General features: G+C 40.4%; 1 protein-coding gene across 1 annotated transcript in view; it reads right to left on the bottom strand.

Moving 5' to 3' along the window:
• The window catches only part of LOC146203107 (uncharacterized), a 239,886-nt gene that overhangs the window by 118,434 nt on the left and 105,336 nt on the right, over positions 1-16,116 (bottom strand). The window contains exon 26 of the mRNA XM_084588528.1: positions 2,540-2,744. Within this exon, the coding sequence (XP_084444654.1) occupies positions 2,540-2,744 (205 nt within the window). The remainder of the gene's footprint in view (positions 1-2,539; positions 2,745-16,116) is intronic.

Raw genomic sequence — 16,116 nt, 5'->3', positions numbered from 1 at the left:
AGCGAAAGGCCGTTACGCCTAACGACCATGTTTCCCAGTTCATTTAACAGGTGTGCGTAATGCATTTCGTTTTGGCAGTGGTTACACATCAGCAGAAGCAGCTTTACAAAAATATGCTGCAGAACCCGATGCGTAAAACCTCAACATCGACGAAATGTTTAAGCGTCGCACTGCACTTTAACGAGCTGAGCACAAATTATATATACAGCGCACCTTTTAATTTGTTATGCTGCATTGAAGATGCAAGAATTCAGCAAACAAAAGAAGATCTGACAGCAGCAAATCAGGCAACTTGGAAAAGCCCATGAAGGTAGCGTTCTTGCAGCAGCAGCGTCAAATGTGAAAGACAACCTTGGTTCAAACATTGACACCAAGCAATCGCATGAAGCCCCATTTCCTGCGATTTCTATGCGGTTTCGAACAGCACATGGTAACACAAAACCGACCAGTTATGTAGCAGCTTACCAACAGCGCATACTCACTGGTAGTTGATACAGCCCAACCTTGAACATCGAAAAAAATGCGGTCTGGTTGCGTCTCTGTTTCGCATATGTAGCCTTTTTTGTATTTTAGGTTGTGTTTTAAGTATTCTGGTATGGATGGATGCTGCTTCCCACAAGCAAGACCAGTGACCTGTTTATAATGTCTGACATAATTCTTACAATAAAAATAGGAAACAGTGTCTACATAACTTCCTCTGGGCATAACATCGTATATAAAATTCAGAAATCAATTACTACACCGTTCAACTTGTGCCATAACACAGTACAGATGACAGTTAGTGCAAAACACAGCTCCTACGTGTTCTCAGCTCTGAATGCTTACCTAGAGCATGTTACATGGCACTCACTTGAAGGATATAAATAAGTACCGTTATATAAATCGTGTTTCTCTTGAACCTAAAGTATACATTCCGATGTAGCCAAGCACTGACAATACAGCTGCTACTAGCATCAATTAGGTGGTCACCTGCGCAACCTCAAGTCAAATTATGTCCAATGTGTACAGTGCTATAAGGAGACGCCCCACCAACGAAGAAAAAAGCCTTTTCAAGCAAGCGAGTGTCATATATGCGCCGAAACCAAGGGCCCGTGCCAGGCACGCTAACGGAAGCCCCAGCAAAACGAGCGACGACAAAGGCGCCCAATAGTGACGCTGCCACTGGCGGCCATGCCGTGCTTAACAGTAGCATTAAGTGGCCACTCCTCGCAGCGCCGTCAGATCTCTCTTCCTTGCACTGTGGTGTGGGGTACACGTGCACCGTGCTTCCTTCACAACTCAGCGGTGAGCATGCTGACATCACTAGGCAACGTGCCCACCACTTGGGGAGCATGTGAGGAGTGCTACTGCCTCTTCCTCAGGTTATGTCAGGTTACAAAAAACATCCCTAACATGCTATACATTTGACTACATCATCCAACCCTGCAGCGGATCTGCCTTATTGCATCACATGTTGCACACAGGTAATGTCTGTGTGTACTAGGTAAGAAAGCTTGCCTACCTGGCTGGCTGCATGGAAAGTAACCTCGTAATAATTTGGCAAATAGCACTAAGTACACAATGTAACATTAACCTCCTAAATTTTATAAGGAAAGAATCTGGGCTAAACATGTGCAGCTGAAAAAAAATTCGAAATGAAAAAGGCTTTAGTTCTTGCATACAAAAACTTTGTTTCTTTTTCTTTCTTTCATACAAAAACTATAAAGTTCTGCTATCCCAGAAACATGTGAAAACAACAGCTCATTGCCATATATAGTACAAGCAACTAGCACATTGTGCAAATGAACTCCAGCAAAATATATAACTAATAAGGTTAACTTATCGTCAAAACAATCAGAATCATAACCCAAAACTGCAGCATACACTTATCGAGAAAACAATCAGAAATATAATTTAAAAATACTGCACTGCTAAAAAAAAAAATGGAAGCAGTCTTTGGCTACGAATATTGATTATCTTTTCTAGAATTCAAAATGACAACCACTTTTAGCTTTTTTTTTTCTTATTAGGTACGTTGGTGTGTTTCTGTTCCATGCAAAATTAAAGCTTTGAAGAAAATGTCAAAATGTGCTAACTGGTTCAAACAAGCTTAAAATCTGTAAATGTGCAAACAGCAGAAAGTCACTGCTGGCTCTGTACCTGCCTTTTTCTCACTAAGCCTAGCTTACACTCTTTGAAGAGTTTATAGCATGAAGTTTAACAACACCATAAGGAGACTACTATCTGTAAGTGAATGGTGAAAACTGCATGTCATTAATAATGCAGTATTGGCAGTCACAAAAACATACAATACAATTACTGCCTGACAATGTTTGCCTCAAGCATACTGGGGTAGGTTTTGAGTCCCGTGATGAAACTGGAGCAACACCATGATCCTACATTATGGATGAGCACTGTCAATTAACCGTGACAGTAAATAAACAACAAGGACCGATATATATGCTTGTGCACCTTGGAGAAGCGGAATGCCACATTTCTTTCTGTGACCAAGGCAATGTAAAGCAAGGTATGTATCAAAGTGTTCTGCTGGTAGTGTTACCTGTTATACTGCAGAGGAGGCGCAGGGTGGGAGCGTCGCCGGCGTATTGGTTGATCATGCCTTTGGTTGCCGCCTGTGGCACCGGAATTGTCAAGGTTATTGGCTTGTGGAACTTGCGACGTCGAGGCTCCACAGTTACAATAGGGCTCACGGCCACACGGTGGCCCAAAAGCTTGGTCACCAGCTCTGCAGGGATAGGCTGAGCCTGGAAAACAAAACAGGTATTTGATACTTCAGCCTTTGAGCAACATTATGCCGGTGAAGAAAAATGCCATTTTGCTCAGACCCCACCACTACTAAAAATACAAAAATCTGGATTTTATGTTTTCACCATGCAAGCATATGTCGACTTCTAAACGTTCGCTTCCACTGCCCACTTCCAAAAATAATGCTACATGATAGTACAGCGAGGTATGGTACATGCGGTTCAAGGAAACAGTGAGAACATGTCCATCCAATAATCGTTTTGGGTAAAAATTGATTCTCTGGCTCTTTCTGGATTTGCTGATGCAAAAAGAATCTTTATGCCAGTCAAGTCACATTCATGATGTCTACACCTACGAATGGGTCCCCACCGTTTCCAAACTAATAGCAGTGTACTGCATTAAAAAATCTGTGTCCACCCATGCATTTTACTTGCGAAATCTGCTGGTGATAACAACACCTATACTTCAGTGCTGGTCTTTTTAGATTTTAATAGCTGTCTTTTTTTTTTTTTTTTTGCGAGAGTCGTCACATTTTGTAGCCTATCGATACAGGCCGTTCTACATGTTCTCAGTGTCTCCCTAATGTCCCAAAGCAGTATGAAGGCTATAAGAGATGGCCCACCGGATGGCCCACCGGATGGCTTACCGGATGGCCCACCAGATGGCACCAAATTAATTCTAACCATATGAAACTGCATCGTGTATACTGATGCTGCGCAGCATTTCGGCATGATTTGCATTTCCCCTCCACTGAAATGTGGCCACCAGGACCAATCCACAACTTTGGGCTCGTCAGCCGAGTGCCACAACCCCCAAGACAACTCGGGAGGTTATTACACCCCCTAAATCTTTCCCCTAGATCTTAAGGGAAGGAAAATATTGCCAGGAATGGCAGGGGCGGGTATCTGAGACAAGAAAATTAGCTGGTATAGTGACATTTCTCGAAATTAAGGCCCATTTCTGCCATCGTCCTTGTTCTACCTCATGCGCTTCACTTTAAGAAATCGTGTGCTAGCCCACCAGTCGATTCTATAGAGAAGTCCCGATAGATGCAGGAAGGAGCTAAATGAAAATGAATAGGCAATGCCTTTGTCTTGCAACGAATGTAAGACTGAGAATGGTATTTTAATGACAGCTCCATTATTTTAAGCGTGGACTCAAAACCCCCACCTTGCAGTTAAGTTTAGCAGAGAAAAATGCATTATGTGAAGAAGCAATAGCAAAAACCCCGGTGCACTTTTATTTGCTTTCCCAAGATTCATAAAGACCTGGATAACATATTCGCATTAGTTGGCCGGCAACGCTGTGAGGTCTGCTGCTCTAGCAAACAGCATTCATTCCTAACGCGCAAGTCCCCCAAGCAGACACTAAGTGAAGGCCATTTCCAATGTCTAAAGCTGAAGTTACATATATTCTGCTTTGCAACAGAATGAACCATCTGTTCTTTCCTGAAAGCACATTTGCTCCACACTTCTACCTATCATGATAGGACAAATCACACTTATCTATTAAATTTTTTAAACTGCCTTGACATGTACAGATTGCCACAAGACAGATGCGCAGCATAAGAGTGTAACGTAGCAAAGGAGACAGGCGTTCCACACAAGACACGCGAGACATGCAAGACAGGGCAGCGCCCATCTTGTCTTGCGTGCCTTCTTCCCGTGTCCTTATTCTATAGGATTATGTTAATCTGTTACAAAAAAAAAACAAAAACAATGAACCAACTAGCTCAGACAAATATCCTCATTAGACACACAAAAATTTTGACTTGTTTATCTTTTTACCTACAAAAACCAAGGTACCATTTGTTAAGCTTGCAAAAGTTAACAGGCCACATGTTTACTTATGCAGCATCATGATTATCAGCCTAGATATGTCCAATGCTGGATAAAGGCCGCTCACTGGTCTACACTTATCCCTGTCCTGCATCAGCTATGGCTGTTTATGCCATATTTTTATTAGACCATGCAGACTCAACTACAGCACATCAGTACTTAAAACTGAGAGCTGAATGCCCCAAATAGTAGGAAAATGGGGTTCTGACAATAACGCAAGACACCCGAGTAGAGCAGGTGCCAACAGTAGCAATGCCAGCACTGCCTCAAATGTCTTCCGCTACACAATGGCCACCACTAACAAAAAACACAATGACATCCATAACTGTTGTGGAGGCCAACCACACACTCGCAGGTGCTATACCAGATGCTGCAACCAGAAATGAGCCAAGGAAAATAATATGCACAGCGTCGTTCGCCCTATTCCATAATTTCGTGCAGTTTGCAAGCATTTAAATTAGCCTAATATTTCAGCCCCTTTTTAAAAGATTTAGGCATGATGACCTTAAAGCAACCAAATACCTGCAACTCTTAGAATTATTACCATAAAAGTGTACACACACAAAAAAAAAAAAATACTGAAGGTAATAACCATGTCTCAAGTAGTTTTCCTCGCAAGTAAATATTAGATACATTCAAATACACATCCAACTGCTATCATGAAAAAACCACTATTCTTAGGCATCCATACGTAGCTTATCTGAAAAAACGAATCACCTGTCTCCATACTGTCTGTATATCAACACAGAGGGTGTTGTACAAAACACAGTTTAAGCTCTTCATTCTTAGACAAAACCTTGCTCGTCCTGCTCTTTGTGCTCCAAGCAGAGCTACAAAAAAAATTTGCTAAGACAAATTTCTCCCTGCACCTTCCTTATGTTGGTCAATTAGCCAAATTCACCCAAGTTAACTCCTTCGTTACCGCGAGAAAATGACCATTTTTCATAAGTCTCGGAAGATATATTTTTGCCAGTACAAATAATACTGCAGCACACATTGGAGCATACAGAATTGCACATAATGGTATGCTCTTTATAGAAACATAAGTTGCAAAGCAAGAAGTTTATTAGGGAACGCATGAAGAATAGAAAAATTGCCATTTATGTGGCTAGTGGATAAAAATAAGATAGAAAAGGCACCTATAGACGCATTACAGACAAGGCACCTACAGAGGCATTACAGATGCATTATCAGCAAAGAAAATTAAGAATATACATTCTGAAGATCAATAACCCAGGAACACTGAAAAAAAAAAAATAAAACCTGTACAATGCCGTTCTTCAGCTACGTAAAAAAAACTACAGGTGGAAACTTCTCGAGCCAAGCGCTGAAGCAGTTGCTGGTTTTCGTGAGTCACCAAACCAAAACTGCTGCAAACTGGCTGTAAAGGCTGGGTATACGTGTTGGACATGTGGCGGACCTTCAGAATTGCATTTTCGTGGAATAGAACCACTCGGACTCAGAGTCAAAGCTCACTAGTGAATAGCTGGCGCCATTTTAGGGTAATTGTCACCACTGAACACGGTCAGATAACGAAGCCAATATTTGATATTTTCGTTACTGGAAGTCTTTTGATCACAAAAATTTGATATTAATGCTGCACTACCACAAGTGGCATTGTTTTGTTTTTTTGTTTTTTCAGGCGCGGCCGCTACGTCCCCTTTTGCAACAACACATGCACATTAGTTCTCAAAAAAGTACATCAAAAATCAGAATGTCGCCAGAGCGAGAAAATTTAAACTGGTTCTATTAACTACTGGGTGGCACTAGGTACATGAGAAACGATTCCAACATCTCGAAATTGGCAATTTAAAGCATCGATCACCGGTGATCGATCTGAATAGGCATGGTAACGGAAGAGTTAAAAGGTGAAAGCGTAAAAATCAGTAGCTATGCTAGGCTAACATCTATCCTGGTAACAAACAAATCATGAGAACAGGCATGGCCTCACTAAAGATAAGCTCAAACAGTGCATGTTAGAAGCAACCTCCAGAACACAAATACTAAACTTCTATTCACATAACAAAATTTTGTCACATGCTATGCTGCCAGAACAATCTAACAGTTTACATAAATGCAAAGGCCTGACTGAATGCTTCAGTACTCGCACAGAAATACTGAGAATGCAGGTAACTCATCCAAAGAAAAACTATTAGAAAAGAAATATGCAAGACAAAAATGCTTCCTCACAGCACCTGTTCTTTCAAAGACCCCTGAAATGCTACTTGCGGCAAAGCTCTAATGCAAGAAATCCATAGAGATGGTCTTTGTGAGTATTCAAACCAAATTTGAAAACTTTGTATGGAGCCGATAATTTGCAAATTATTTTTAAAAAGTGCTTCTGGCGACCGCTCACAACTGATTGGGGCGACACATCTCCGCACACAAACGTCCCCACTGAAGTCAGTTGGGGCTGCTGGGAGCGCCCACTCATTGGATGCTCCCAAGTTAGGCGGGCAGGATGAGGCGTAGTGGGGCGCCGTCCAGTCTTTTCCTTTTTTCTTGCGCTCCAGCGTGGGTTGACTTGAGGGGGGAGAGGAGGCGCATCATTTTCGATCGCCCATATGCTTGGTGCTAATAAGGATAGCTTAACAATATTTGCGCTGCAGAGAGGATTGATGGGATACCTATTGCTCGTGCATGCCCTAAAATTAAGTAGCTTTTCATAGGCACCTTAACACAAGCAACCCCTACGTCGGGCCCTTTAATGACCAATCTGTGGAAACAAAATAGTTTACATCTCACAAAACACAAGCAACCTGTACGTCTATCCTTTGTTATAGTAAGCATAGGTCATAAACCCCCCCCCCAAAAAAAAAATCCGACAAGTTTCTCAATATTTTTGAAACAAAGGCTAGGCAAGACCGATCTCTTCCCTGTAATCAACTTCAAACCGTGCCCACTATTAGTGCCTAAATACAGAAAGTAAGACGCCTGAATACAAAGGCCTCCAATTATATTAAGTGCCATTTTCGCTTCCATCAGCACAGTGCTGGGTGCCAGCATTAAAATCCGTCAGCAGGCCAGGATAATACAATTTGTCATTAATCCTGTAAAGACCGGCATATAATCCGTGAGACAGAGTATAAAGACATGAATGATTTTCACTTCTGCTCAAAGAACTACACTAATTGCTAAAATCCTTGAAGAAAAGGCCTTCAATATATTGATCAAAGCAGAGCGAAAGTGTCCACGGCCTGAAATGCAGGAGGCCTACTGAAAGATAAATTCGCGTAAATGCTTACCACAGGCAGAAATTTCTGTGGCTGTGATGCTGCATTAGCAGACAATAGAGCAGTTTTGAATTCTGCCCTTAATTTACTGCACACACCTCCATACTTGTGCCTATGTGTACTGCTCTCAGCATTCAGAAATAGCCAAAACTTGCTAAACTTATTTATGCTGTAGTGATTTTCTTTCCGAAAAGACTCCCATCATGTTTAATTTCTGCAATGAACAGTCCACTAAGGTAGATGAAACAGTGGTGCATAACTTTTATCTGCCATTTTAAACGCCTGACTTATTTTAGGGTGAAAAAAAAAAAACCTATTTCTAACTCCCCTTCCAGTGGATAAGCTTGAGAGCAGTTGTTTGTTTGAGGTGGTGGAATTGTTTTGGGAGCAGTAACCCATCAATAAAAACTAAATCATACTCGGCCTTGAAGCTCCATAAAACAAAAAACCCTCCAGCTTTCTAGAGGCGCTCTGTTGTGCAACCGGATATTGCAGATAACTTCCTCAAGACTTAGTTCCTCTTTCTGTACTGCAAAAGCTTCATTACATAATAGGATTCAATTCGTTCACATTAGAGCATAGTTTAAAATAAACTAAGATAGACATGTCACAACATGTTCAATCGTCTTTTTTTGCTCGCACATCGCGCATGGCATGTCCATGACATTCAGATCCCTACAGCCTCGTTTGCCGCACACCTTTCCTCAAAAAGTAGGAAGTCTCCTAATGAATTAGTACCGCAAATATGCCTCAGTCAGATTTCTGTCTTCCCAGCATGATTCACGCAGAATACTCATCGGGCAATAATGTTGCCACGAAAGAGCCACTTACCAAATTATCCGAGAATTAATCATCTCTGTGCATAAGATATCTTACCGGGAAAACCAGCTTCGTGAATTCATCATGCTTTTAGGCTTTTTAAAATGACAGGTCACCACTGCCGAACTGAACATAAATTTCGTGCAGAAAATGATATTTCTGTGAATATCTCCATCTGGACAGCTTGCATTTCAAAATTAAGAAGGCAAATTTCCAGGATGCATCAGCTTGGGAAATTTTCCAGAAAGAGGTACATTCTTATGCCTCATACAAAACCCCAGCTTATTTCCCGCTTAAAAGGATAATCTATTGCCAGAGGCGAGCATAAAAGCACTGGCATATACCGGTAGATATATCACCGCTTTATGGCGGTAACAAGGACAGAACATGCAGGTTAGCAGGAATTTAATTTTAAATTGGTCAAGAAAGTCAGGTCTGAGTGTATGATGGTGTCCTTTCGTTGTAGCAAACATGGTAGCCACCTGGAGCGCCTGAAGTGAATATACAAAATTTTATGACTATGCCACAGTGTCATACAGCTAATTTGCTCTTATCAACTTAATGCCGCCTACTTTTTTCTCTTTTGATAAATTACAGCTACTTTAATTCTTTAATCTTGCTTGACTCACTTTTAAAATGCTTTCAAAAAAGAAATCCCACAACCGAAGACGCCGCTACACTTAGAGCAGCACTGACATCAGCAGCGCTGCTACAGGCAAGAAAGGTTGTATTTGCGATAGATGTTACCAAGTTTATTTAGTTCACTTAGTTTTATTCTATTTAAAACTACCTTAGTATTAACAAAACCAGTGTACCTTGGTTAATGTCATGCGATGCACGCGACCTAGGCAGCCCAACAGTCATAGCGTCCACAGATTCATTATTGATATAAACAGCGCGAACACGAAAACAAGGGACAAGAAACAAGAAAGCCACAGTACATGCGCTGACTCACAACTAAGCCTAAGCCGTTTACTCCAAGGCCCAGAAAAACAAACATGAAGAAAACGAAACAGTCACGTGAAAAACCCCTGGGTTCACCTGCTGCATAAAAATTACTTTAAAAAATCACTTAAAAAAGACACCTCTTTGCTTGAAAGAGCAAGAGACGGCTTGCTGACACACTTATTGTCCGTTGAAATAAAATACGCTTCCACTATCTCTCTCGTTATCTTCTGTTTGTGGCGATATAAAATCTTAACACTGTCAAACTTAGGAGTGCACTTCTTCTTCTCCTTCTTCATTATTTCACATGACTGGCAATGGGATACTAGAAACGTTTTGTCCTTTCCAATTTCCAAGTTGTTACAGTGTTCCTGTAGTCTCTTATTTATACACCGTTCGGTTTGTCCTATATAACTGGCTCCACAAGAGAGTGGAAGCCTATACACAACACCTGTCTTGCATCCAACATAGGGGTTTCTATGTTTCACCCCACATTCTTGCTTCTTCTCTTCTCTTTCCCTTTGAACAGCCGGGCAGATCCTCTTCATCTTGAGCGGGGTGGTCAGTGCGACGTCCACATTATACCTCTTGCCTACATTTTTGAGGCCATGCGAAATCCTGTGCACATACGGTACCACGGCAACCTTCCTCTTCCTCTCACCCATGCTGGGCAGGGATTTCAGTCTGTGCGTTCTTTTAAGGTTCTTCAGTACCCGGCAACTGGCCTCAATAATAACTGACTCGCGATAACCGGCCTTTGCAATTCTCTTCACTTGTCTTTCAAAACTCTTGCCCATGCCGTGGTAACAAGATTTCGTCAACGCACTTAATAAGCAAGTGTTTATCATCCCATTCTTCACTAATTTGGAATGTCCTGAATTGGAGCCTAGCAACGGCTTCATCGATCTCGGGTTGTATTCCCAACAAACATGATCATCACCGAATTGAATCAAAATATCTAAATACTGTAACTGATCATCCACTGGTTTCTCAACAGTAAATTCCAGGCCGGATCCACACTCAGTAAAAACATCCATAATGTCCATCATTCTTTGATTGAATCCCTCACGGTCTGTTAATACTAAAAAGTCGGCCACATACCTGAAGGTGGAATAATGCAAGCCCTCCAAGTTATCCTTCAGGTGTCTGTCCACGTACATTAAGAAGATGTCACTCAAGACCGGTGCAACACTCGATCCAATGCATACTCCAGCCTTCTGCGTATATAGCTTGTTCTTCCATCCTATGAAGGTCGATTCCAGGTAGAACCTCAAAAGTTCAAGGAAACTTTCAACACTAACACCTGAGGCGTCAATGAAGTCACATTCATTATTGTCTTCTGTAATGCACATTTGTACTCGCTTAAGGAGGCAGTCATGGGGAAGGCTATAATATAAATCCTTGACATCCATGCTGAAGCCGACACAATTTCTTGGGTTGTGTTCTTTGAGGAACACGACAAGGGCTTCAGAGTTAGGTAGCCTTAGAGGGTCTGATAAAGTCAACGAGGAATGTTTGTTTTTCTGGGCCTTGGAGTAAACGGCTTAGGCTTAGTTGTGAGTCAGCGCATGTACTGTGGCTTTCTTGTTTCTTGTCCCTTGTTTTCGTGTTCGCGCTGTTTATATCAATAATGAATAAGTACCAACTCGCCCAACAAAGTATCTTGGTAAGCGTCCACAGAGTTGCATAGAGCTACTACACTAGTTGTATATCATATCTGTGATGCCAGGGTTTGCAGATGCCGTATACCATTGAGAAAAACAAGACTACTGTATGGAAAAATCAAGACTCAAATTGTAATGCTGTGTTTCTCAGCTCCACACCAGGTATTTGTTGATTTGGGGATGGAGCTTTAAAATGGCACCAGAAAAAAAGAAATAAATGTTTAAGAAGTCAGTAGACTGCCCCTTCAGCAAGTTTAGTGTCTTTGGTGCCCATTCTACTGCTTTCTTGAAGGTGAGAAGAGGATGCATTTTTTCACAGCATAACACCATTGCAACGAAGTCCCTCAGACTACCTGAGAAAATTTTTTTTATTTATCTATTCCACCAGTTTCTCTTTCAAGACCCCCCCCCCATCTACACTCCACAAAAATAACTAAAGAAATATGACCCACAGAAGATGTACCATGTACCCTAGCAGTTGTTTAAAAACAACTTTGTCAATGGAAATGTAGTTCAATGAAACAAAAAGCCACTTTCATTTCTCCAGTAACAGGCCCGCTATACCGAAATAAATCCGAAAATTATTAATAACGCACACGACAAAAAGGCTTTTAGTAACAGTATAAAACCACCTTGATGTTTTGCTTAAAATTATTTTTTACTTGTCATGTATTACAAACGTCACTATCAAAACTTTTTTTGGGAGTTGTTGTGCATAATGAAATTCCAGAAAAAAAAAGCACCACGGATAAAACACAAAAGGAATACTGACATATAGGCAGCATATGTCTCGTTAATGTAATTACGAACATCCCTTTTTGTCCCCTTTTTATCAAAACATGGAAACAAACAAAATGCTAAATAGGATAATGGCAAACTGTAAGGTCCACTAAATTAGGAACTAAAATGCTGTCCACTGCTGGTGGGCTTCGCCCATTCAAACACAGACCTGCATGACAGAACATCACTGACAAGGTTAACGTAAGCATTACACTCAAACAGTTCAAGCCTACTTATTGAGCAAATATGAAATCGAAATAATAAAGTTTCAGGATAGTTTAGTCACCGATTAAATGACTGGAAGAAAATACTAGAAACTAGACAACTAGGCACAGTAGTCAAGGGAAGAAATTGTAACGGCCTTTTTAATTACAGCCCCCCTTCATTAACCTGCATTCCCTATGAATTCCTTAAACATATATATTCACTAACTTCACCTTGCCTATCTTCAAACACTTTCTTTTTCAAGTTATCAGCCTAGCATCTAATATGACTATTCATGTAGATCACAATGCGGACTTCCATCTAAAACATAATTCTTGATTCCAATATTATCTATTCAAATTTTGTAAAGCATTCTAGTGTATCCCACACTGACGTACCATGTCGAAACTTTCAAGTCTTCATCTACAGCCACGTATATTAGCTTATATTCACACATTCCTCATGGGTCATTCTTAGTTCGCTTAACTGGTGGCTGCAGTTCAAAGACTGCCAATGTAACCTCCATGTCCCTAGGGCTTCGAGCTGGGATAGCTTTTTTTTCCCCTCATTTATGTCAATGATTTTCCCTCTGGCATTTCATCCCCCATCCACCTCTTCAATGACTGTGTTCTCTACCAATGAATACATAGTAGTGCCAATCCGACTGCCCTCTGGAATGACCTAAAGCTTATTAAAAACTGGTTTTCATTATGGATGACGCAACTTAATTCTAGGAAATAGGTTTATGCAAGTATCACGCAAACCCCTAACCCTTTATATTCAGAAGACCTATCCAAGGTAGAATACTATGGAGTAATTATCAATAACAAACTAGCTTTGATAAACTAACTTTGGGAGATGACCACAAAAATCCCTGCTAACCCTTCACATACACATGGTTTAATCAAAAGGCTGCTCTCAGCTTCCCCTTTTAACAGCTGAAAATTGGCACAGAGAATCTTTGTTTACAGTAAGCTCAAAAATGCACTGATGATTACGAAATATTAATTTTAACTGGTTAACATGCTTCAATCTACTTAAAAGTATGCTGCAGGCTTCACATCATCACCATATCGATACACATTAAATGATAAGCATGACTAAACTATCACTTGGCACTGATGCAATACCTCACAGACAAAGTTGAGCATGTGTGTTTATTTCAGGAATTTGTTTTTTCTATCGGCTTGATAAATTTGTTTCCTCTTTTTATTCATACATCATGACATCAGTTCAATGAGTGTTTGACTTCATGGTTAAAAGATCATGATAGATTAAAATAATTGTGGCGACAATTGCCTGTACAAAAGAAATTCACATTCCCACTTCAGTATAATACAGTCTATGCCTAATAGTACTATTCCAGCACTGGCAATAGGCCAGGACAGACTTTTGAAGAAAGCTGTACAGCTTTTTTCGAACCCATGCAATTACTTGACATAGGGCGGATATTAACTACAATTCTTTCTTTTTTATCAGTACTGCTAGAGCTTCTGCAAGAAAGAGAGCACTCAGCTCTTGTCGAGATCATAAAAGTAAAGCTAATCGGACTAATAAAGTTTTCTCTAACTTCCCCCATACTCAGAAGTAGTTGCGACTGCAACTGTGAAATTTTTTTCACGGCATTCAGCTCACCACAATATTCTTCCGACCTTGAAGCAACATTATTAAGAATTCACAACAAAATGTTCACATTAAAATCATACCTTCCCAAGACATGGTATTTCCACCATCATTGAATCAACCTTAAAACTTAATAGAACCTGTAAGCTCAATATGCAAAGTACGCTGCCATCGACGTAGCAGAAGGAAATGGGAAAAGGTAGTTAAACTGGTTCAGTAAACATTACGTACTGCTGACAGACACAATAGAAATCACCTATGTTACATATTCATCATGTAATACCCTGTACACTCAGCATACAATGCTGCCTTCAACAACAACAAAAAAAAAAAAAAAAAAGTGCCCTAATTAAGGTTACCTTGCATTAAATGCTGACAAACTCAAGAAAATCACGGGTTACATCTTACCAGAGCAACATATTTGTTAATCATGCTTACCTCATATATATACATCATGCTTACCTCATACCTCATATATAAAAGTAAATTATATGTAACAGTAAACGAAAGAATAAACAATAAAACCAAACTGCTGTGGGTTGTAATGAGCACTAACTGAAAACAAATAGTTACTCTAATAACAATGCCTACAACACTCCTGGATTTAGAAAGCCTGGCAATGCAACAGTGCCACAGTTTGTCAAAACGCTACATCAGAACACGAGTTTTCAGATGACAACGCACATTACACTGCAGTCTTTGGCAAAAACTATCATTTGATAAACAGGAAAGTTGAACTACCTACCCTCAAATGTGGTGATTCAAAACAAAGCCGCACAAAAAGAACACTTAGAAAAGCAATATAAGAATAGAAAATAAGCCCCAAAAAAAAAAAAGACATACCAATAGAACGAGCCGTAAATGCACAAAGACAATGACGAAGGTCTCTCAGTGTTCTCGAAGCTGCTAACAAATTATGCTATCTTCGCTATTGTAAATAAATGTAAATATGTTCTTTCCTGCAACACTTGTTTTACCATGAAAGGTAGTATATGTAGAAGTATGGAAAACAAGTAAACCACTGCGTAAGTCGAGTTGCCGTTGAGGAAACATTTACCAATACTGTTATCGCAAAGTTAAGCAGCATCCGAACTAGAAATCTGAGCTGGAAGTAGTGACCACATCAGTACGCTTCACTGTCTAAATGAAGACAGTGCATCTGTGCATCAAACAACCACGAACGACTAACATTTTTGTTGGCTCTTGATCGAGAATGATCAGTCTTACAAACAGTGATGGCGCATTAGATCAGTCTCTTATAAACAATGATGGTGCATTACCAATCTAAAATAAATTGAAACAGCTTTAAGCTCAAACACACAGGCAGCTCACCAACATGTCCTTGCTTTCAAAATTTTACAGTATACATGATGTGGCAAACAGCACAAAAATCCCTATCAGCTTTGTCTCCACGAATAATGAAAGATCGTTTCCTCACTGAATGTTAGATCTGTCACTACCTGTTGTGACCATTTTCAGAAAGATATCAAAAGGTGCACTACACAAGTAACTAAACAAGGCTCGTGGTAGATCAATATTTTGCCTTAAGGAATATGCGATGAGCATACGGGTAGCTTGATGCATGATGTAGCAAAAGAAAAAAATTGTGCACAAAAAAGTTTTTTTTTGTGCAGCCAACAAGCTCGTGCCCAAGGCACTATGAAAAATGCTAGCACAAGAGAAGAGAAAGCGGTGCCTTACGGTGCGAAGCACGCAGAGGTGAGGTGCAGAGAACTCCACAGTGGAAGCAGCGTCTTTACAAAAGCCCCCTTCCCAACGTAACTGAGAGAGCACTTTTCTTTTTTTTTTCTTTTTTTTTTAATTACCAGGCTTTAACACTAAACGAAGCAGGAGACAGCAATCAAGTGGGACCCAGAGAAGTAGTGCAGGATGGCTTGTTGTAATGAAGTTGCAGTACTGGGCATACCATGAGCAATTATATTTCTACTATGGGACGTTAAACCCCACAAACCAACCAACCATGCTTTTTTTTTGTTTCTATCTCACCTCCCCCCCTTTAGAAATTCACAGATGAGCAAAAGATTACATGCTTTAACTCACAGTAAAATCTTTATGATCAAACTAATCCTGCAGGCAATAAGCCAATAAACAGATTAGAGTGTATCCTTTTAAAACCCGCTCCAAAACCCTTCTTTCGAGGCAGTACATAAATTTAAAAAACTGCATATATTCTGTATTATGTCACAGGGTTGCAGAAATTAAACCGCCATTAGCAGAGGTAAAAGACCTTCAGCCCTAAATGGG

This window comes from Amblyomma maculatum, chromosome 1 (genome assembly GCF_055883805.1).
Source record: "Amblyomma maculatum isolate TAMU_Amacu chromosome 1, ASM5588380v1, whole genome shotgun sequence".
In the NCBI taxonomy this organism is placed as follows: domain Eukaryota; kingdom Metazoa; phylum Arthropoda; class Arachnida; order Ixodida; family Ixodidae; genus Amblyomma; species Amblyomma maculatum.
This window is presented reverse-complemented; position numbering and strand designations above follow the sequence as displayed.